This window comes from Haliotis asinina, chromosome 10 (genome assembly GCF_037392515.1).
Source record: "Haliotis asinina isolate JCU_RB_2024 chromosome 10, JCU_Hal_asi_v2, whole genome shotgun sequence".
NCBI classification, from domain to species: Eukaryota; Metazoa; Mollusca; class Gastropoda; order Lepetellida; family Haliotidae; genus Haliotis; species Haliotis asinina.
This window is the reverse complement of record NC_090289.1, coordinates 43,411,155-43,435,479: the sequence shown is the minus strand read 5'-3', so window position 1 is coordinate 43,435,479 and position 24,325 is coordinate 43,411,155. Positions and strand designations below refer to the sequence as shown.

General features: G+C 39.4%; 2 protein-coding genes across 3 annotated transcripts; one reads left to right on the top strand and one right to left on the bottom strand.

Annotated features, from left to right (window-relative positions):
• The first annotated feature begins 10,815 nt into the window (after window positions 1-10,815).
• Window positions 10,816-16,258, top strand: LOC137298135 (uncharacterized). The gene is made up of 3 exons (XM_067830241.1): window positions 10,816-10,891; window positions 13,831-13,942; window positions 14,462-16,258. The coding sequence occupies exons 2-3, from the start codon at window positions 13,837-13,839 to the stop codon at window positions 15,226-15,228; spliced, it is 873 nt and encodes a 290-aa protein (XP_067686342.1). The 5' UTR covers window positions 10,816-10,891; window positions 13,831-13,836; the 3' UTR covers window positions 15,229-16,258.
• Window positions 16,259-16,792: 534 nt separating this feature from the next.
• Window positions 16,793-24,117, bottom strand: LOC137298911 (uncharacterized). Of its 2 annotated transcripts, none has more exons than XM_067831282.1 (5): window positions 24,061-24,117; window positions 22,633-22,874; window positions 20,168-20,197; window positions 19,262-19,459; window positions 16,793-17,745 (listed from the first exon to the last, which is right to left on the bottom strand). In XM_067831282.1, the coding sequence occupies exons 1-5, from the start codon at window positions 24,105-24,107 to the stop codon at window positions 17,543-17,545; spliced, it is 720 nt and encodes a 239-aa protein (XP_067687383.1). In that variant the 5' UTR covers window positions 24,108-24,117; the 3' UTR covers window positions 16,793-17,542. The 2 variants fall into 2 exon arrangements, with proteins under 2 accessions (XP_067687383.1, XP_067687384.1); XM_067831283.1 differs by having other exon boundaries at window positions 19,262-19,456.
• Window positions 24,118-24,325: the final 208 nt, after the last annotated feature.

Sequence of the window (24,325 nt, the reverse complement as noted above, 5' to 3'; positions counted from 1 at the left end):
AGGGACTGAGGAAATGTGTTTACGATAGCGATGTATTTGATAGAGTGTCTTGGTTGTGTTCTGGCGACAGTTTTAAAAGTGTTCACGTTTTCATAACGTTTGTAAGTTTTTGGTCAATTCGAGTTTTCAAGTGTGTGCTTTCTCTTATTGGCCAGTTCCAATGAGTTGCGACCATAGTGTTAACGTCGGTTGTGGATAGATTTGGTTGTTGGTCGGGTTGTGGTATAACCCTGCACTCAGCAATATATGAATGTATAAATATTCCAGCTATATGAATGTATAAATAATCCATTGTAAACCAGACAATCCAGTGATCAATACCATGAGCATTGTTCTACGTAATTTGGCTACGATGGCACGTGTTAACCAAGTCAGCGAGTCTGACACCGATCCCGATGATGGCCTCGTGCAACAAGCACAGGTCATTGAAGACCAGTTCTTCACGGGTATGGTTGTGGATAGGATGTCATTTACGTGCAGCATTTACCGATTAATTCCATACTGCCTCTTGACGCGGAGGCATTATCTGAGTTAGCGAGCATTATAGTGGCGTATGAGACCAGAAATGGGCATCACATATTGTATCCATTTAGGGTAATGAACCTTCCTTTGTTCACCCCAAAGAAAATGGGTACCTTTGGTACAAGACGTGACTTTAACTTTCCAGGGTTTCACCGTCAACTTGACATGCACACTACACACACACACACACACACACACACACACACACACACACACACACACACACACACACACACACACACACACACACACACACACACACACACACTACACACTACACACTACACACTACACACACACACTACACACACTACACACACACTACATGTATATGTATGTATATCTATATGCATCTTTTATATAGATAACCGGGAGCAACATTGAAATCGTTATCAAATAGTCTTGCCCATTGATGTCTTTGTGCAGTGCACATTTTATAATAAGCAAAGGTGTGAATCTTTCCCGGTCCTTTCAGTGCATACTCGGAACACAAATAAGGGTGTGGTTCATTCTAATTCTGAATTATGTCATGTAGTCTCTTACAATGGAAGGTAGTACATTTTCAGAATGTCTTTTCCCTCTTTTATATAAGATATCTCCTAAATAAGTACTATCCGAATATATCCAGTGCTTGTTGTTTAGAATAAAATAAGCATGGCATCCTGGACTATTTCATTATTGAATGCATCCATCTTGCAGATTCTCGGAGCCATGTAGAATAAATGAAAAAGTCGTCACATCCTCAAGTCTAAAATGATTGGGCAAAACTAAATTCTACAATTAATTCAGTAAATACTGGATTGTGATTGGTTAGTCAAAGGCAATCCGAGGTGCATAATCACGTTATATACCTCTGATTTTTCAACAGTATTTTATGTGTGTAAACCTTAATAACGCGGTTATGGCTCTGTAAACATTGCTCTCCCTCCTTTGGATCATAATTTAGTTTCTGTACGTTTTACATTAGATGACTATATTTCTTGTACACTCCGGTATCCATGTTACTGTAAAATCTAATTACACTGCCAAGAAAACTCGGTAGGCTACGGTGAGTTAATATTTAACGTCACCTCGGCAACATTGCAGCCAAATCGTGACGAAAGCACTTAACACTCAAAAGGACTATATGCATATTATAAACACCTGTCGACAACGGCAGGCTTTGGGGTAAAAGGTACCGGTATGTGTAGTGTCGTGTTTCACTAGTAAAACCGTGAGGCACAAAAGTAGCCTCGTTGTACCACGATACTTGACATCTCCGTAGTCGTCAATAAAATCAGTAACTTATAAGGAATACTTTGTTATGAAATTCGAAGAACATGACATTTAACCAACATATTTGTGAAAAAAGATTATTTTAACTATGATAGTGTTTCAGCGAGAGCCATCAGACGATGGAAGTCGGTTACCAAAGGATAGATCTCCATCGTATCGCGGTAAACACTAACACTTGGATTGTAAGGCGAAGAAGGGAACAAAAAATGAAATTGCTTTTCTCACCTTAATGTGAAATCAGTTTTGATATTTTTGATAATCGAAGGTGCACAAAACTGTATCGATTATGAAATTTTATGGAAGGAAATCAACAAACTTCCAAAATATATGGTTTTCATCATGCTTTTCTTTATATTTGTTCATAAAGTTTCATATTTTTGTATTTCAATCATAATTTTCAACATTTTTCAATGCAAGATATCATTTGAAATAATGTGATAACATGAATAAATAATTATGCATACAACAGCATAATAGAATCCTTTCTAAATTTCTATTTTGTGAGAGTGTGCAAATTCGTTTTCAGTGAAAATTATTTTACGGTCTTTGTCCTTGCGAGACCGATCCAGTCCTGACCGAAAAGCCCCGTCCACTTCGGTTTTAACGCTGACTGACTACTTACAATGGCGTCGAAACGTGCGTGATTGAGAACAGTGTTGATGAATTCTGCTTGCACCAATTTTGGTATTCACCCGGAGATAGCACTTGTAACTACTCGTCTCTTTCCGCGACCTACAAGAAGACTCATACACCATTATTGCCAAGAATGGTGACAAATCAATCAAATCGCGCGTAGTAAAACAGATTTCAAAACGTGAATATGGCGGAACCGTTGAACTTTGAAACTTTGCTAAACTATACCAAGCACACTTTAAACATACACTTTGCGCTAAAGCATTAACAACTTTCAACACTGAAACACATTTGGAAGGGAAATGGAAGAACTGCTGTTTTGTCATTTGGAAATTCAGAGTCATCTTCCGTTGATAAAGGCACCAGACCGTTTTCACCTCCGTGCCCGTTTGCGCCTAGACAAGACCCAGTCCTAAACATGGTCACGAGATGGGTACGAGACGCTATCATGTTTGCCGGAACGACACGAGTAGTTACGAATGCGGGAGATAGATAATGAAGCTCATGACGTCACTTCCGCTACTTAAATGGCCGAGAACTAGATCAGTTCGAGTGTAAAGGGTCACATACGACACGTAAATATTATAGCGGGTATTTGATGGATAGGGGTCAGACAGATTCCGAAACATTCCACAGTTTAATATTAATATTTCTGCTGGAATTTAATGCAAAGATTTGCTAGATCCTGCTCGTTTACAAAAAGCAAAAAGGGACTGACGTCAGGCTGTCAATTTACAGTGTTCCCAGAAATTATTGAGAAAATCTTTGTTTTTTTTCTAATGATGCTAAGATTGGAAAAAGGGCTTTCACTATGCACTAAGTATACTAAATAAGGGAGACAACTCTTGAAGGCTTAGAAGGCAGCTCATTACGTCAAGAGTTATCTCCCTTGTCTGAGCCGACGGCTTCCTGTGTTGACATGGCAAATTTACAGCAAGAGAGAAAAGAAAGCTCATTCTAGATGATTTTGAAAGGGGTGAGGTTGATGCTAAAGTGTTAGCTTGTAGACATGGTATTCCTCTGTCTACAGTATACAGAACTTTGAAGAATATTCAAACAGGAACCGGGATAGAGCACAAAGCAGGGGCAGGTCGGCCTAGGAAATTCAGTGTTGTGGATCGCCGAAGACTTGGGCAGATTGTGAGTAGGGGCAAATTGAAAAGTGTTGAGAACATCAGAAATGAAATGATTAGCAGGGGAAGTCCTCAGGTATGCAATGAAACAGTTAGGCAGGAATTACAGAGACTTAATTGGGTGAAAAAACGTGGAATTCCCTCGCCGTTGATGAAAGATGCACAAAAGGAAAAACGTTTAAACTGGTGTCGGGCTCATGAAAATCAAGATTGGGATAATGCTTTCTTTTCGGATGAAAGGTATGTTTGGCTTTTCCCTAATTATGTGAAAATTTGGACCAAAGATACTGTCAAACCTATCTACCAGCGACCAAAACATAGCCCGAAGTTTCACATGTGGGGTGGCATATCGGCTCGCGGAGTGACGCCATTGTGTGTTTTCATGGGAAACTTGACAAAAGAAAGATACGTTGACATTCTAAATGGTCACCTTCTTCTGACAGCACAAACATTGTATGAAGATGATTGGATTTTCCAGCATGATAATGACCCAAAACACACTGCGCGCTACACAAAACAGTGGTTGTCGGGCGAAAATGTTCAAGTTTTAGACTGGCCCAGTTACAGCCCAGACCTAAACCCAATTGAGAATGTGTGGAGAGTCATGAAGGACAGAATAAACCAAAAAGGACTGAAAAATATTGAAGATATGAAGGCCGAGGTGGTCCAATATTGGGATACCCTGTCACACGATTACCTACAAACTTTGATGGGTAGTGTGCCTAGGCGTATTCAGGCATGCATTGCTGAGCGAGGAGGTCTGACAAAGTACTAAAACAAGACTGAGACTGTACAAGGATGATGTTTTAACATGTTTGTGTAAGTAAAACGCCAGAAGTTAATAAACGTAATGAGTTACATGACGCAACATGATTCTCAATAATTTCTGGGAATACTATACATATGGTGTAAATTTTGAAGAACAACAACGCTTGCATTTTTTGAAGAAGTTGAAACATTTTAAAATTGACAAAACTATAATGGTGTTATTTTATAAAATCTGTGTAACCTTTAATTTCTTGAGTTAGATCGGGAACCTGTCTGTCCTGAATAAAAACAAACTCTCAAAACGTGTAAACACTGCGTCTAAAATTACTGGCCTTCCTATGGAAAGTATCGGCAGTTGTTATGAGCAGCAAATTTGAAAAAAAGGCAAACAAGATTTGAAGTGATGCTACTGTTTTCGGAATATTCATCATTACCTTCTGGACGCCGACTGAGTAGGCCGACTTTTAGAACAAACAGGGTTCGCCACTCTATTGTTCCACCTAGTATTTGATGTATTACAACACATTCAATGAATGACATGTCTTCCAATTGTCAAAATTGATTATTTGAAACAATAGTTATATTGTTACAATGTGATGCATGGTTGCTATATGAATGAAAACAAACAGACAAACAAACAAACAGACAAACAAACAAACAAAAATAAAACAAAACCTAAAACGAACTAACCCCCCTCCCCCAAAAACCCAAAACTGGAGAAGTGATGTGAAACAAATTTCACTTGGGATAATAATGAATTGTCTCATCTTAAATCGCTACAAGTAGGCGTGTCTCGGGCGGAAACACCGAAATACCGTTTGCCGCGTTACCATTTGTACCGCGATACATCGAGATCCGAGTATTCCTAATACGAACGTATTAAATGGACATATTGTTGACAAAAGCACACATCCTGTTTGAGAACTCATTAAAACACTCTACTGAACCAGGAACCAAATGAAGAGTAAATACATCTCATGTCGTGACTACCTGATTGTAACACTTGACTGAATGACATGTGACTGCAAGAGCAGGCACTTCTAAATTCGAAACACAATGACACGCCCTCGACAGTAATGATGGCGACTGAAAAAAAATCCCCAACAGAACAATATTCACAAGGAAATTAAAACAACGCGATTTCCAAAATTGGACGTGTGAGTGAGTCGGTTTCCGTCACATCTAACAATTTTCTATATAAATTTATATCTTTGATGAGATTACCAGTAATGGGCTTCGCAACTTGTTTCCACGTGGGCAGTTGAATCAAACGTGGGCAAGATCAATGGTCATGCTGTTGACCAGCGGATTATTTTTTTCAGACACGACATCTCCAGACCGCTGCCATATAGCTGTGATATTGCTAAATGACGCGTTAAAATATATAAGTACTATTATCATTCAAATTATACCAAATACTATTATACACACACAGACACACACAGACAGACAGACAGACAGACACATACATTCTCTCTCACACACACACACACATACATACACACATACATACATACATACATACATACATACATACATACATCATATATGATTCTTATACTATATATATCATTTTCTATATAGATATGCGATATTATTCTTTGTATAGTGGGTCTGTGGTAGCCTAGTGGTTACAGCACCCACTCGTCACGTTGAAGACTCAGTTTCGATTCCCCTCATGGTGGGTACAATGTGTGAAGCACATTTCTGATGTTCCCTGCCATGGAATATTGCTAAAAGCTATGTAAAACTAACCCACTCTTCGTTTCGGCATATTCATACCTGCGCTCCTCCCGTGATATCAAGGCTTGTCGCGTGTCATTTAACAATATCATAAATTAAATAGTAGATTTTTTTTCATCTGTATTTAAGAGATTGGTTTGGTTTATTTATTCATGACATAGAGTTGTTGCATGCACACTTCATACAGTCTGAACTAAGTCTGTATTCCCAGGGCATCCTTTCACGAAGCACCAAGGTGATCGTAAGTCACTAAGGTAATCTTAGTGCAATGTTAACGAATGGAAGTTAAGGATTGGTAAAGGTTGTTTCGTGAAAGGAGCTCCCTGGACATAGAAACCGAAGTATGCGAGGGTCAAAATGTCAGATTCTCTACACAACTTTATGCGTAGAAGTGGTTAATCAGAGCGGTGGGCCGTTCAGAGCTGCACCCCTTTGTCGTACAAGGATCTGCTGTTTGTAGATTCGCCAACGGCAATCTATCTGATCACACACCTTAGTTTTTCCATCATAATACACGTACACGTAATTGTTGGTTATAAAGAACGTTTTTTTGTGTTCTTGCAGGCTTTGAACTATATTGACACCTCTTTCGTTCTTCAAATGCGAGTAGTTGTTTATATTGGAAGATCACTTCACTATAATCTGTGCTACTACATAAAATATACTAAATAAGTATATTTACATATACAGGAACGACAGACAGATGTTTCATTCTTTGATGTCAATAAAAAATATTATTCATACGAGTGAAAAATATGCCTGTTCACATGTTCACATGTTCAGTGATACGCAAAGCTTAATTTTACGAACAGCGCTATAACATACGGAAATTACTGAATGCATTTGTGTTTCTAAATTAATTTTCATGCAAAACTAAATCTTCTGGATAAAAATATAGATACTGATATCTTACGATGGATGTTACGATGATATTTACCTTTTAATTGGTCGTTGGTGTGTATTTGATGGGATATCACACTCAGTTTTAACTTCGCGAATGGATACCGTACCGTACAAAAGAAATTATACCGAATCAACTTTGGTTAAATGAAAAATGAAAACATACTGTTGTTAGGTTTGATTATGTATTTTTCGCCGGCATGCGTTCTAGCAACAGTGTGTAAAAGTAATGACCCAATAGAAAGTATGAAAAACTATATAGGTTCAAGAAGAGTGCTTCGAGAAAAAAACTTTGAAACCATGCATAGCAGAGTCCATGTTTGAAAAATAAATTCTTATGAAAAAGGCAATTACTTTTGCATAAATTTTCAAAGATGATATATCTGAGATACTGTTGTGTATTTTATGAAATCAGTCTGTTAAGTTTTAAATAAAAACCACCTTTAAAACCGTAGATGTATCCTTTGGTGACAGTACATTCAGTTTTATCACAGAAAATCACTAACCTTTTGAATTCGAAATTAAAAATATGATAAAATCAGTTGAAAGGCACATTTGTTTCACTGTTAAGTTTAAAACGGATCATGGATATGAAAATTCCGTATTGTGATTTGATCATTGATAACATGTTTGACAGGTATTGCTTGGATTGTCCAAGAGGTATATGTGGAGTTCTACATCATGTCTTCACCGTCGGTGAGTCGGTTTGCAATTGGTGTCAATCAATTTTCTTACTGAGCCATACACGGGCGTACTGCTAGAACAACGTTCAATTACAGATTAGAACACGTTAACGGACACTTACATTGATCAGCAAAGACAAACCGATTAGTGTATGGGTGTGGCGGTTGAAAGAGGCAAGCTAACGTTGCGTTTGGGCTAACGTTTTCTCGTTCCAAGAACAATGACCTTGGAGTGAGTGAGTTTAGTTTTACGCCGCACCCAGCAATATTCCAGCCATATGGCCGCGGACGGGATATAATCGAGTCTGGACCAGATAATCCAGTGATCAACAGCATAAGCATCGATATGCGCAATTGGGAACCGATGACATGTGTCAACCAAGTCAGTGAGCCTCACCACCCGATCCCGTTAGTCGCCTCTTACGACGAGCATAGTCGCCTTTTGTGGCAAGCATGGGTTGCTGAAGGCCTTTTCTACTCCGGACCTTCACCGGCACAATGACCTTGGAGCTGATTCTGAATATTTGTTAAAGGGGATGCTGGATCAGCAGAAAGAAGTGGTAGACACATAACATACATATTATGGATTCAGGGGGTTGCAGAACTTTTCTATGTATAGTCTGCAGCTTGAAAGCTATGAAGGGACGGTGGAGTAGTGTAGTGTTTAAAGCCTTCGCTCGTTATGATTCCTCACATGGGCACTTTGTGTGAAGCCCATTTCTGGTGTCCCTCGCCGTGATATAGCTGGAAAATTGCTAAAAGCGGCGTGAAACTAAACTCACCCATTGAAGCAATATTGCAGCTTGTCAAATGATCGTTATACAGATTGTACCCCTGTAATCAAAACTCACGGATGACGTTTATTGTGAGGCAAACGGGTATTAGAATACGTAAACGTGAACGCTTACGTATATATATGAGATTTGTTTTCTCCGAAATTTGCCTTTCTTTTGTGTGTTCATTATACGTTGTTTTCCTGCAGGGTGAGTGTATAAGTGAGTGATACTGGTTTGAAGCCACTTTAGTAATATGCCACCAATACCTCGACAGGGGACACACGAAATGGATCGCCGGTTGTATGTGGAGAATCGAACCCAGCTATTTGGCGTGACGGGCGAACGCTGTATCCACAAGGCTATTCCATCTCTATAAGTCAATAAAACAAGGACTGACCTACTCAGAGACAGAATGCCGTGCTATTCGCATATCCTCTGGCTTTGTCAGTCCTGTAAGTACACGCAGACACACATGCACGCACGCACGCACGCACGGAGGATCGTGTATTTTTTCTCTGTTTAAGTACAGCCATTTTTGAGCACGCAGTTCAACACCATTTCACATCACTGTGCCTTTAAATTCACCTCCCCATTCCCCTCTTTCTTTTTTCTAATTGTAATGGATTGGGAAAATTGCCTAATACGTTACTTCACTTCTGTCAAGTACATACGTACTAAGAGAAGAAGGTCAGTATGGTCTGTTCCTATTAAAAGTAGCGATATCAAAGAGCTCTTACCACACACTATTTTCATCAACAAATGTATATGAATCTGATCTGATAATACATCCAGGAATATTCTGTATGGGTGTTGAAAGAAATGACTATCAATAAAATATCATAGATCAATGTTGACCCGATGATAAGGAAAAACCGATGCTTACATTGCAACCATGCATAGTGTTGGTGAAGTTAGGCACAATGGACCCACCTCGGGATTAAACCGAAATTTCTATATACATACATTGAACTATATGTTTTTCGTTATGAATCCAACTGAAATGATAATAAGGCATTTTTGAATCCCAAAGAACTTAGTTAAGCACCCTCTGATACATCTCACGACTGAACAAGCCTCGATGTCAACCATTAGAGCATATCTGAGACATGATCTGTCGTCGTGTACAACAAAAAGATCCTCCTGTACAGAGCATGGCCCAGTTGAAAGCTGCCCCTTTAAAGGATCAGGGGACTGACAGGGGGTGTGAGGAGGAGAGTGATGGCTGTCATTCAGTCGCATGGAAAATATACTCGATATTGACCTTGAATCGTGTGAGACATGCAAAATGCCATTTTGAATGTTCACATTCGCCAATACATTCACTTAAACATTCCATGATCACACTTGTACAGATATGGCTTTATGTTATCAACCTTTTAAAATGAACAATTATCATTAAAAGATCAACATGGATTCAAATCATTTTTGTCGTAGCATAGTCGTAACATAGTAATGATGGCTGAAAAATACAATCACTGAAGCGTTAATTGTTTGAATATATTATTTGAATGGAATAATGCTCGGCAAAGGTTATCTACAGAACTGACCAACCTGAGGAGATGCTGATATGGATATATGTTCTGAGAAAACTTTCTTCATACGTTCCATGAAATTCACGAAGCAGGCTGACATCTAGATTGTTCCTCAAATAAATCAATAATTTTCAAACTGTCAGGTGTGTTTTCAGAACTATCTTTAAACAGACGTGACTATAACAGCTGTGATGGATACTCTTTACACATACATGTGTAAACTGATGTACACACAGGTGTATAAAGTATTGGGGTGTTCTTGTTTTGAAACACGTATAAGACATTTAGATCGTTTCGTTTATCAGATTCGGAAACTGGTACCTAGTGTCGATGGAGTTCAGTCCCTTTGACGTTTTCCAGAGAAGCGGACATACAATATTTTGCCACCTTTGCAATGCAGTAACCATGACGAGATTTGTCACTGTCTAGCAAGAAAATTCCTCTGACATTACGGTAAAATAGCAGAGGATTTATGATAGCTTACACACATATACCCACACAGAAAATAGCAATTTGGGACTGTCAGTGTTCACTATTTGAAAACTCACCGAATAAAACTACAGTATATCAACACACACTCGTTAACATTTTCGTTAGCGTATATCGGAAGTGTACACATACGCTCTCCTCCTACAACTATTTGAAACGAAGACGGAAAACAATGACGACCCAAACATCGATTTGTTACGTAAGGTTTCCGTTATTGACGGAAATGAACGAAAACATCCGAACTGGTCAAGTGTACATGATAGTCGGCACATCGTACACACGGCCTTGAACTTCAACCTGGAATTTCATTATGCCCCCAGATAAGAAGGCAGAAATTTGTGTGATGAAAAAGGTCATCACGCGCCGGTGAGACTGTTGCTAACCTGTTCACAGCACAGCTCGTTCATCAGTTGAATTACTGGACATATACAAAGCAGGTGAGAATGTCAATTTTATGAATGTAACCCCTGTTGAATTTTGATGTCATTAAGTTGTATTACGGATGTATTCAACATACTTGACGTGTTATCTCCGTATAACATTAAATCCGACAGCATTATATATGACCATTGAGAGAGATAGCCAAACAAGAGCCTCGGATTTCGCCCAATGTTTACAATGATATAATTTGATTTCATCAACAAATATATCTGAATTTCAAATACAAAGTAAGTTTTAATACCGTATATCCCCAGCTGTTTATTCAAGGTTAGTTATTTTAGAGTAATCAGCAGCATTTCATGTGTTTGTTTTTTTTTTTTTTAAAAAAAAATAGATTTCATTATTTCAGTACCAATAGTTGCTACTATTGATTCTAATTCCCTTTAAGGTGTTCATGAAACATGTATCATGTCACACAATTGAGTATCAGGACGTAGACTTTTGTTCAACAGACAATGAAAATACAACATATAATATATAAGTAAAATAAGTGAATGACATATTAAGAGCCCATTTACACGACAGTTTATGAACAACATTGTCAGAGTTTTCAGTAGCTTTTGTTCAAAATGGAAAATTCAGATTTTCATGTTAGTGGCTATCCTTAATAGCATACCCGTTGTGTAAATCTTGCCCGCTCGCTTTCCTCCCTGATAGAAGTCAGGTACGGTGTTTGTTTACGTGCGAGACAACACGCACTGACGCCTGGTCGGGGAAAACAGTAAGATTAATTTGATGTAGATAAGACATGGGATAAAGGCTTGGGATAAATAGTAACACATTTCTACGTTGATCACGCGTTTCTTTAACGAACAGAGATATAGATTTGTAAGTAAATATGTGAGGTTGTTTACTGTCGTGATGATCATGATAGGTATTTGACAACGTGTGATATTGGAGTTAACTTAGAGTAGCCTCCCTTTGACCGTGTCTTCCAATTTCGTCATGTTTTTGCAGTAAAGCTCAATTTACTCCATCAACTGTCCACCCATCTGTTCCACACCGCAGTGATATCGTATATTGACTTTTTCATGGGTGTACGCTTTACTTAGAGGTACACCCAACGCCTTCGGACGGATGTTTGGCCCTCGTCTTGTTGCGTTATTTTTAACCTTCATGAGATTCTGAAGCAAATAGTGAGTATGTTCAAAGAATGGGAACTGATGATGATTTATATGAAATTGTGTATACACGGATGTGTAGTTTCAGATAAAATCCTGTAAGAAGATTGTTTGTTTTGAACGCTACATCATATTCAAGATAGGTAAATGTTAAAGGAGGACCAGATACGCCGCTGGTGGGTGACATCATGAGCACCGACCTACGTTACGAGATACAATGACGTGTAACAGAGCATCTGATTCAGTTACTCGCCTCTTGCGTTTAGTGTAGTAGATGCAGACTAAATCGACCCGTATCTTCGTGCTTCTGATGTGATGCCAACTATTAGTTGCTGATCATGTCTTGTTACATCAGTCATGTTTGTTCCCAGAAAGTGGCGGTGTGGTAGCCTAGTGATTAGACCTTTAGCCCGTCACGCGAAGATCCCGGTTCGATTCTCAGATTTGATCACTAGGAGATTAATGTGCTGGAGAATCAGCGGTATTAAAACGAAATAATAATGGCTCTAAATAATAAAAAAACCCCTTCCATTCCACCGTATCCGCGTTATTAATATTTACGAAAAATGGTACTTCTACTTCTACTAGATATATAACGTGATTATATACATAGAGCTGAATGACTTTAATTAACCAATCACAATCCAGCATCTACTGGACATGGTAGAATGACGAATCATTCACACCCGCATGTGTTTGATACTGAATTTACAAAACTTGTGGAAGAATTCATGTACTGCCCTCGCTTTCTCCCGCAAAAAACACAAGAATTCTAAAGTTCTTTTCGTAGAATAAGTATGGTTGCCTTATTGTTTAACTTCGTTTAACGCTGTAAATAATTGAGCTTGAATCCAGTGATTAACAATATGAACATCGATCTGCGCCCCCACCACCCAATAATATTTGAAACCAGAAAATTTCCATCATTTAATAACTTTTATAACGTTTTACAGGTTTCAGTTGGGACGCTCAATAAAAATTACAAATACTCTTTGTCAAATGAGTGTAGGTCAAGGTCAAGTTCTAGACTCGGCTGTCTGACAACAGGGAAATGGGGATACAATACAGATTTCGTCTAGCCTGAGTAACCTCACCGTATTTGCAGGGCTTTATTTCTACCGTAAGCCTAAATAGGTGTGTAATGAAGTGGTCAAACCCAGGCTACGGCAGTATACATATTTGATGCTAGTTCTTGCATTACGTGGCCCTGGTATTTACAAACCATCATAAAGCTATTATATATTTCCGAGTGCATGATCTATGCAACTGACAGTCGTAAATCAGACAATTTCGGTCTAGTTTGTGTCAGAGCAGTGATACGCCGCAGTTGAGTACCTACTGGTCAGTGGCTTGTGTCGGAAGCCGAGTTCGAATCCCACTACAAAAGGATAGATCATGGTCTCACTCACAGAATTACTTTGTCTGGAAGCACTATCCAAAAGGCCCCCACCCCCTTCATATAGACGCCGTTAAGCAATAGTTGCTCTGAAATACTTTTAAAATTACATATCTTGCAGATTCTATAAATGAAAAAGGAAATCAAGATTTCTTTTCTTTCACATTTCTCGCTATCTTACGATTTGAAAAAGAAAATGTAGCATTTCTTTTGCAGATTACCGTGACTGAGATACCGTAACATTTCTACTGCACATTCTGATACTGATATGTTCTGTACTGATGCTGCAACGCTTCTCTTGTAGATTCTGATGACTAAGATACTGTGACATTTCTGTTGTAGATTCTGATGACTAAGATAGTACGACATTTCTGTTGTAGATTCTGATGACTAAGATATTGCGACATGTCTCTTGTAGATTCTGATGACTGAGAACGTTGCCTTCGGGATCACGTTCAATCCTCAACACTTGGACAACGAGGAGGACGTGACGCCATGCATACCTTATAAACACCATCAATCCACCTCAGGTGCGTGCCAGGTCTTTTTCAACATAAAGGTCATCACGACATTAATCTCCATTCATTCTCTCGCTGTTTGACGGTTTGAGTCGCGGAGGTAAACAGTTTCCACATGAAATTATGTTTTGAATTTTCAAATAGCGAATTTGTGCAGCAGAAATCCCAGCACATCTTCAGCTTCAGTTTGGGTTTTCCGAAATGAATTGAGCTTGTTAATATCAGTGAGTCAGTTCACCCGGCAGAAAATGGGTGCTCGTTGGGATAGGTCATGCAAGGCAACTTAGTTTATCAGGGCAATACTGAGTTTTGATTGTTAACGCTATGAACTTTCACCTAGTGAATGGAGTTTAGCATAATATATATGCAAATGTATTATTATTTTGTCTTTCTGTTGATCGATTTGCAAACAGGCGTCATTGCTTATTTACAGTTGCCCTCATATAGCAGGTGTTGGGTGTATGCGGCAGAAAACAAAAACCGTAAAACGCTGACAATAAGAATTTGATATTACATATAATTATTCTTCAGGTCCCATCACACCTCTGACGTTGTGCCGACTGATAGAGGACGGAAACAGCCATACCATATATAATAACTTCTGTCAAGGCATGGAGCTGATGAACGAAGGGAGCAAATTTATGTCATTTTCGACCCACTACATATTTGACTGGTCACAGCTGTATGACATCAACAAGCTGTCTTACTTTCCGTACAAAGTTCTCACTAGACTGTACCAAATCAAACAACCATATGTGCGCACCACCCAGATGCTTATCAACATGCTGAATGGCAAGTCTGTTGTTAGATGTTTTAGTGAAAATATTCTTGTTGACGTCAGGAGCAGACAACAGAAACTATTACCGTATTGGTTCATTGACAGGCATACAAACTTTAAAGGTGTATTAACTGACGTTGTATCCGCTAAACAAGCGCTAACCGGAAGTTGGACTTGCCCGGAAGTACCTATTTCACCGACGCCATTTTGTTTGCCAGTGACTGTTTTGGAGAGTGAAACAGACTTGAACAAGTTCCTATACAAAGACGCGTTTATGAGATACTGTTTTGAGTGTGTTGATTTCGCTTGTAGGCAGAAACGCTTCCCCTATCTAAGGGAATCTTTGTCTGAACTCAACATAAAGGAATTATCCGTGTGTCACCATGACGACGCGCGGGCAGGGGACTGTCTGACAGTGTTGTGCTGGCAAAGGGAACAGGCTGATGCTTTGTATTGTGTGATTAGGAAAAACGCCAGCATTATTTATACTTGCAAGATGACGTTCGATTTGAGTTCTTGAAAACAGATCTGTATGCCAACAAGAGATGAACTCAACAAGTCAACACGTGGTTAGAAGTCATTATCATAAGAAGGTGTACTTATCTGAAGTGGTGACTTCAACAACTTCATTGTTACAAAACTCTCTCTTTTGTCACAATTCAATTACACGCGAATGTAATGTTTGCCATTTGTTTTTTGTTTTAAGCATTGCCTGGAAGGTAGTCATATTCAAGTCGTTCTCTTGGCATCGCGCCTTTTGCCTGTATTTTCTTGAGATATCCACAATTATATTGCCTATTTTCTACCTGGCCAAAAACAAATAAGGTGGTTTCAAAGATCACGTTGTCTTCTGATGATGATTAGGTAGATGATTTCGATCACAGAACCCGCGATGAGAAAAAACCAACAAGTAATAGAATGAAATCTGCTTAATCTGGAGCTGAAAATACATTTTGTCGGAGTTTAGCAGGAGTTTTTGTGTATTTTGCATAACGAACAAACACCACTCTGAAGCAGCTGTAGATAAGGCATGCTGTGTGTCAGCGATGAACATTGTTGGAATAGTCACATTGTTGTTTCGAACAAATATCTTGAACAAATTCCTAGGATGTTAATGGCTTGTCCATACTGATGACGCCATGACGTAGACATATTCTCTCCCGTTATAATAAAATCCTCAAAGAATTATTTCAATATAAAATCGTGAATAAAGGCCCATGTATTTATGATTTACTTGTTGGAGTGAGTGAGTGAGTTGAGTTTTACGCCGCACTCAGCAATATTACAGCTATATGGCGGCGGTCTGTAAATAATCGAGTCTGGACCAGACAATCCAGTGATCAACAACATGAGCATCGATCTGCGCAATTGGGAACCGATGACATGTGTCAACCAAGTCAGCGAGCCTGACCACCCGATCCCGTTAGTCGCCTCTTACGACAAGTTGGAATTACAGTATTACAGTATTATACAATCGGCCGACAGTTTGTTCCCTGATGATCGTTTCCGCATCTCAGGATATATGTCAAATAAACGTATTTGTAATACAGTGTTAGTCGTCAGTTTGTCAGTTTTGCAGAGTGATCATTATCATGAGATACTTTAAACTGCAAATACTTAAAATATATTGTTTTGTAACGTCACACCCAACAAGTTTCCAGGGATATGACAACGGTATGTAAATAAATCGAGTGAGGACCGCACAGTCCACCCACTGACGTCATCCGCATCAATCTAAGCAACTGGGACATTGGCAATTGATATACACTACACCAACCAATTCAGCGAGCCTGAGAACCCGATTCGTAAGTCGCCTCCTACGACAAGCGCAGTTTGTTGAAGGCCAATCCCGGATCGTCAGGGATTGACTGGTCTCTGTCCTTATCCGGGTAGAATATTGTTCAAAGAGGCGTAATGTAACACTTGTCTCTAACAACGCTTCAAAACAAAACTCCGTGCCATCATTCCGAATCATCTTCCAAAACATGTTGACATAGGTATATGACTGTTGAACGCCACATCGATCACACAACGTACCATTTGACACATATGTAATTAGTTGAGAAATAGACTTAATTCTGGGTGATTTTATTCTCAAGCTCGAATTGTTGCAGATATTGATAAATCGCCTGTAACTGAATTATATAGTCCGTCCGTCCGTCACTCGTTTCTTTGCCATGAAATGTTTTTTTCTTGATATTTGGTACATAATGCTCATTTTTGACATTCATTACCTCTTCTCAGAAATGTCGCTATGGAGATGATCTTTGCCAAGCAATACCTAAACGGCCAATATTTCGTCGTTAAGGGCCATGGTATGATTACTCTTGCCGATGTGACAAGGTACTAAAGAATGTTGATGCATCTACGTGCCAGTGGCTGTTGAATTTCCCTAGTACTATAGCTACTTGTTAAGAAATAAAATCAAACTGTCTAAAGTCTTCAGAAACAATTACCGGATCAATCTCAAAACGGTGAGTTGGAATTCCTCCGTGAATTTTCTGAAATGGCAGATGGCACTGATGGAAACAAGGTTGAATGGGGCATACTGTACACATCGTTGCATTCTAAGGCGCGCGCGCGCGCACGCGCGCACGCACGCACGCACGCACGCACTCCCAAAAGGTAAAATCCCTCCCAGATCAGTAACAGAACTTCCGTTTCAAGACAATTCGGGTTTTGTTTTCTAGAGCTGGACACGATTTCTCTCAGTAGTCTTCCAGCACCACAGTTCTTATTCATGAAGCTGAGGTGTTTTTGCAACTGTTTGTTTTGTAAGATGGCGGCAGTGGGTGTGTGGTTTATCTGGGCGGCTCCCTACCGAGGTTGCTCCTTTAGGCCGCCTCACAGATAAAGCCTCTGGAAGAGTTGCAGTGCTCTGACTTCCACTTATAGCTGTTGACCCGGTAGAGCAGACCACATTTACCGTTGCCAAGTATCTGAAGCGCATCTAACCAGTTGGTGTACGTCAGAGATGTACCGTCTTCCCAATCGTCAGCTGCCGACAGCCCCATCCAGTAACCATCCTTGGTGTGTCCTGAAGCAAGAGAGTATAAAGCAGGTACAACCCGTAGTACGTTAATAGCCAACCTGTTCCCAGTGTTTCAACCGTTACACCTATATAGCTAACGTGCACCCCTGTTTTCCAACCATTACACTAAATTAACTAACCTGTCCCCCGTGCTTTTATTCCCTTGTGTTTCGGTGGTAACATCTGAAACCTCTCATTTATTCCCCCGTGTTTCAGTGGTAACATCTGAAACTTTCCCCTTGTTCCCGTGTTTCAGTGGTAACATCTGAAACTCTCCATTTATTCCCGTGTTTCAGTGGTAACATCTGAAACTCTCCATTTATTCCCGTGTTTCAGTGGTAACATCTGAAGGCACCATTCTTCCCTTTGTATCAGTGGTAACATCTGAATCTAGCCCTGACTGTAGCACCCGTCTTCCCGTCCCACCGTTTCAGTAACAACACTCAAACCCAACGTCAACCCATGCTTGCCATGAAAGGCGACTATATGCTTGTCGTAAGAGGCGACTAATGGGATCGGGTGGTCAGGCTCACTGACTTGGTTGACACATGTCATCTGTTCCCAACTGCTCAGATCGATGCACATGTTGTTGATCACTGGATTGTCTGGTACAGACTCGATTATTTACAGACCGCCGCCATATAACTGGAATATTGCTGGGTGCGGCGTAAAACTGAACTCACTCACGTTTCGCTTCAGCGTCCCACAGCGGCACATTCCACAAACTTGGTTCCAGTCAGTCCTTGGGTTATATTAACGTCCAACACAATGAACAATAACCATATTACCCAGGGTATCTCACCGTTGATCTGTCCATGCCCTGACGTTCTGTTCGGAACGCCACTGTAGCTATCTCTCCTTACGTTATTCCATATTTTATCAGTCACTAAAATCTCTATTTTATCACACTATTTGTAAGGATAATTATATCAGACGCTCCATATAAACCCAGATTGAATGTAAAAGTAAAAAACAAACAAAAATAATACTCAAAGGATTCCGTATATGGTACGGAAATAAATACGCAGCTCCAAGTGCAAAATGAATTCTCCCCGAAGCCCTCGTTAAATATTCTATTTTAGCCAAAAGGTTTTAAGCCGTTGTAGGAAAGATTGCCACTAGATGGCGCAGACGTGCGGAAAATGATTTTTGTATTTGGTAATTTTAAGACGGGACCACTTAATTTAAGTTATTTCACAAAATGAGACTACCTACGTCTACCTACAGCCACACGCAGTGTGATCACTTATGATAAGGCGCGGTGGGGTAGCCTTGTGGTTAACGCGTTCGCTCATCACTCCGAGAACCCCGGTTCAAACCCCCACATAGGTTCAGTGTTTGGAGCCCATTTCTGATGTTCCCCGCAGTGATGGAATATTGCTAAAACGGCGTAAAACCATACTCACTCACTCACTCACTTATGATACTTCCGATTCAAGACAGTTTTGATTGCTTCCACTGAACGCATTCTGGATGGGTGGCACCGTGGGTATTGTTTGAGATGCTGAAATTATAAACTCACCTGGATCTGACTTCAACAGGTTGGCCATGAATTCCGCCTTCAGCGCGTTATTGAGAACAATCAGCCTATACCCTTCATCTGTACAGTGAGTCTTGGCGTGTGTCCAGTCCCTGCTGGTGTCGTGGATCTTGTAGCACAGCTGACTAGTTGCATCGTAGGTGAATCCGTCTGTCATGGCCGATGGAGAACAGCCGCCTTCTTGTTGAATAGAGAAACACGAATTAGGATGTTCACAAGACATTCGTCTGGATTTTGTCATCGTCAGGACTGAACTTTTCATCGCAGCGAATGGAATCTATAACCATGCCCCGGTTCGTACCGTATTGTTCATACTTTCTCACCCACGTCACTAACTTGCCCAAATCTGATCGTACTAGTTTGAACCTTGTGGTGTTTGCATGGAAGGTCATTGGCATTGCAGTTCTGTGTCCTTTCGACACGCCCAAACCTGTTATTGTACCTTCGAATCTACACCGAATGTGTTTACGGTTTTACCTCTCCTGGGTGTACATGGTCCGTGATCGTGGGCTGGACAAAGTAGTAACTAAACCCCGAGTAACTTCGGGATTTGCTCCCAAGTCAAGATGGCACGTTCCATTATGACTTCGGTACTGTTATGGCTCACTGGCTTATTAGGTTTGGCGGGGTAGCCAAGTGGTTAAAGCGTTCGTTTGTTACTCCGATGACCCTGGTCATATTGCTGAAATATTGTCTAAACGTTGGATAAAAATCATACTCACTCACTCACTCACTCACTCACTCACTCACTCACTCACTCACTCACTCACTCACTCACTCACTCACTCACTCACTCACTCACTCACTCACTCACTCACCCACTCACTCACTCACTCACTCACTGAAGGACAGTCACTACCACCTGGAATATCTCATCTAGATACTCACCGGGTGATTGATCGGCGTGCTCATCGGCGCCTGAAACAGAAATCACCAAAATCAGTGACAAAATTGCAGAATTGTAGATTTGTATTCTTTGCCTTCGTGATATTCTCAACACAAATTGAATAAGGGATTCGGTCGAATAGTCGTTCTGTCTCAAAATATCAGGAAGAGTCTGAAAGATTTTGCTGACATTCCTGATATTACCGCCAGATTGGTTTGACTTTGCAGTCTGGATCACTCCAGCTATATCTATCCTTAAAAAAGCTGTTCTGACGCTGATAAACCAATGGTTGATGTTATGGACACAATTGCAGTCAGTCAATCAGTTCATACTTAAACATCAATGTTATAAATTGATGATTCAGGTTTATGAATGGAATAGTATTTCATACTGCACACACACACACACACACACACACACACACACACACACACACACACACACACACACACACACACACACACACACACACACACACACACACACACACACACACACACACACACAATGTAGAGCTCTACTATTACCATATGTACACAAAAGATGACAACCCTCCCCCACCCACCTCCTAAAAACAAAACAAAAACGAACATAAAACAAAACCGAAACCGACAACCAAAAAAAAAAAAAAGAAAAGAAAAAAAGAAGAAAAAACAAAACAAAAAAAAACAAAAAAAAAGAAACAAAGAAACTACTCCCCCCAAAAACAATTATATCGACACACTCCGGGACTGTTAATTTGTAGCACAGTAATTAATAAACTCGCCTCTATGACCCGGGTTCGATTCCCCACACGCGTACAAAGAGTGAATCCCATTACTTGTGTCCCCGCCGTGATACTGCTCTGTAAAACCACATTCACTCACTCACACATTTTAAATAATTAAGGTTAATTATAATAGTATTTCCTAGACAGTGCTTCCCAAATACCCGGTTCAACCAGTTCAAATAGCACGATCGATACATTCACAATCATTATAAGAGAGGTCGTCACTAGCTAAACATTTTTATACTCGTTAATTCTCGTTTTGAAAGTTGATTAAAAAGGATATTTCCAGTGAAATGAGTTTCAAACATCACTAATTACTCTCTGGCATTATATATCTACGGGATATTCACAGCGCCACAGAACATGTTTACCATTCATTACTAATGAGTGCAACTGAATGGTTCAATGTAATGCGCCGTCATCCATGATCCAAACTTCACGTGCACTACTCTAATAGAAGTAAGCTTCTGATATGAATATTGACTGAAATTCGCCCATTACAAACTAATTCAACCTCGTGCAGCTTAATAATAAATAGGTTAAATGTAATTGGCTTATTGATAATCTGTCCAGGGAGAGATGCTAGAAAAGGGAAAACATTAAGTATTGCTCTTTGTAGTTATTGCTTGCCACCAAAGACATATAATGTCATGATGTCAATCATGATTCGTGAAGTTTCTGGTTGGAATCGGTCTTCAACAAGGTCTACCGTGTTGGACGCGGGAGGTGACTAATATTGTCAGGCTCGCTGGCACGGATCATGTACGTCATTGGATTGACTGATCCAGACTCGATTATTTACAGATCGCCGTTATCTTGCTGAGAACAATAATAAACAAGCATTAACTTGACCATGTGACAAGACAAAGCATTATTTCTAGGGGCAATGACAAACAAAACGCTTTAAATTATTACAATGCAGGTAAATATTTGCTATTACTTTCCCTGATAGAAGGGCATTCAAAACAAAGTGGTTTGAGTGATACATTATATTTCAGAGGTTTAACTATTACTAATGTGATTGGCTTCGTTAGGTGTTTTATTCCCAATAACAGGGATGAATAAAAACAGGATTTGTTCGTGACATGTATACATCGGATAATCAATTTCAGAAATAGACGTAACATTGCTGAGTAATGATTGACCGAGACGTGGGTTTGTGCTGCATTGACACAACACGAGTTAATAAGTACCAATTAAATATTAAAAAGATAACCATATGTATGTGGAACGGTTTTAGTAGAAATAGGAAATAAACGATGTGTGCAAAATATTTGGGATGGTTATTACCAGTCAGTACTAAAGTCTCTTTGCAGTGAAAACGTACCAATACATATTTCTTTACACGAAAACACAAATCATCTCAAGTAAATTAAGATTACGAATTCTCAAACTTTTGCCTCGCTAGATGAACATTTAAATCTCAGAATTCTGTTTGACTTAAAACGATTACGGATTCAAATCGCTATTACTGGTTTGTATTACAGGGGGATAAGCGCAGTAGTTTAACTCACCAACCCTACTTGTTCTCGGTGTTTCATTTAATGTACATAACCCCTTGTACCGCCCTTGTAATACAAACTCTTTTTTGTTCTTCATATTTAGCAACAAACATTTTGAGACAATAAGACTTTTGTATAAAACTACATGCACTGTTATCCCCACTGTAATACAAATCCCTTTATACAACAAATGTACCTTGTGAAATGGTAAAATATGTAGATCCATGGGCGGTTGTCGATCCCGTGTTGCTAGAAAATGTGGTGCTAAGTAGCCGACACTCGTACGTCAGATTATTGAAAAAGAATGAGTGACATTGTAACGCCAGACAGTAGCTGGAACATCGGCCCCTCGTGGTTGCATTATATACAGCCAGAACATCGCCATCTTTTACAAGGTCTTCGAAGTCCCACTTCCGGTCGTACAACACGGCTCTTGCGCTGGGAAGGTCAAGGTCAACGCGAGAATTAAAATTTCTACTTATCACCACTCTGGTCGAATGAAAACATTAAGTTAACAAAATCACACTGACAAAAAGTTTTGGTGAATCATATTTCTTCTTTTAAATCAAGAAAAGACGATGTGATTTTAAATACCGTTGACGTTCCAAATGGGATTTTTCATATCTTTACTTGACTTACGTTTGGTTCATTAATGGCTGGCTGTTCTGATGTATCAAAGTACTTTTACAGTTCTATCAAATATTATTTCATCATGATTGAGAATGAAGAAGATAAAATATGGAGCATACTTCTGACCTTATGGATGAGAGCATTGTTTTATTGCATAGAACGACGATTTGATATAGACCATCATTTTGACCTTCATAACGGTCCATGTATCTGCATCGAAAGTCTCTATACAATAAACAAGAAGTTGTCATCCATAACGTTGTATGTTAAATTTTTGACTAAGAGATGTAGAATGCCGCTCAAAAATATATCACCTATTACAAAAACCAACAGACCACGGTAACTGAATCTTTTAACAGTTTCAAGTTCAAAGCAGTCTGTTTTACAGTCTGTTTTATTACTGCAATAATTTAAATGTCATTTCGGAACAAAACCGAAATCACGTCATCAGGATGGGGTAACATATTTCTGGCAAGTAAAATGTTTTCTTATAAGCGCAAACCTTAGATGAGCTTCAAACGGTAAAAGTAATTGGTATGCTTTGTTTTGGAAAAGTATTCTTCTGATTCGTTATTGTTGTCAATATTATTGTCACGTATATCTACTACTCGACGATCGACTATTTAAAATGAAATAATAAATACTAATTGAATAAACGAAAACTGAAGATATTGTATTGCAACATGCATCACATAACTTAGTGGTAAAATATTGGCAGGACCCGACACCATCTCAGCTCACATAAACATGCTTGTTACTTTACGCTCACAGTTTTTCACCTTAGCAGTAACAACAAACATGCATCGTTCAAGTAGTAAGCAAAAGTTCGTTTTAAAATTACACTCACTTTAGTGTTTGGTAACGAAATATACTGTTTCACTAATGCCTTCTCAGCGTCGTAATTTACAGATACGTGTCACTTCCAAGGTTCTAAAAGAGGAAACTAACTTTACTAAAAATTGTTAATGGATAGAACAAAGCATAAGAGCATTACCTGAAAACACCGGCAGCCAACAGCAATATAAGCAATAACGGTATCATGTCCTCTGTGATAAGATACTGACAAGTCGAGTCGATCACTTAGAGACTAAACCGTTTCAGGGACTTCTAGCCAGACAGTCGATTTCTCTTTGTTCTCGTGTACAAAGAAATCGATATTCGACATAAAACAATGTTCTATTCATACACAAGAGCGAAACATGTCGATTATTTATCTCTAGCGTTAGAAGGAGGTACAAATGAGGTATTAACCATGCGGA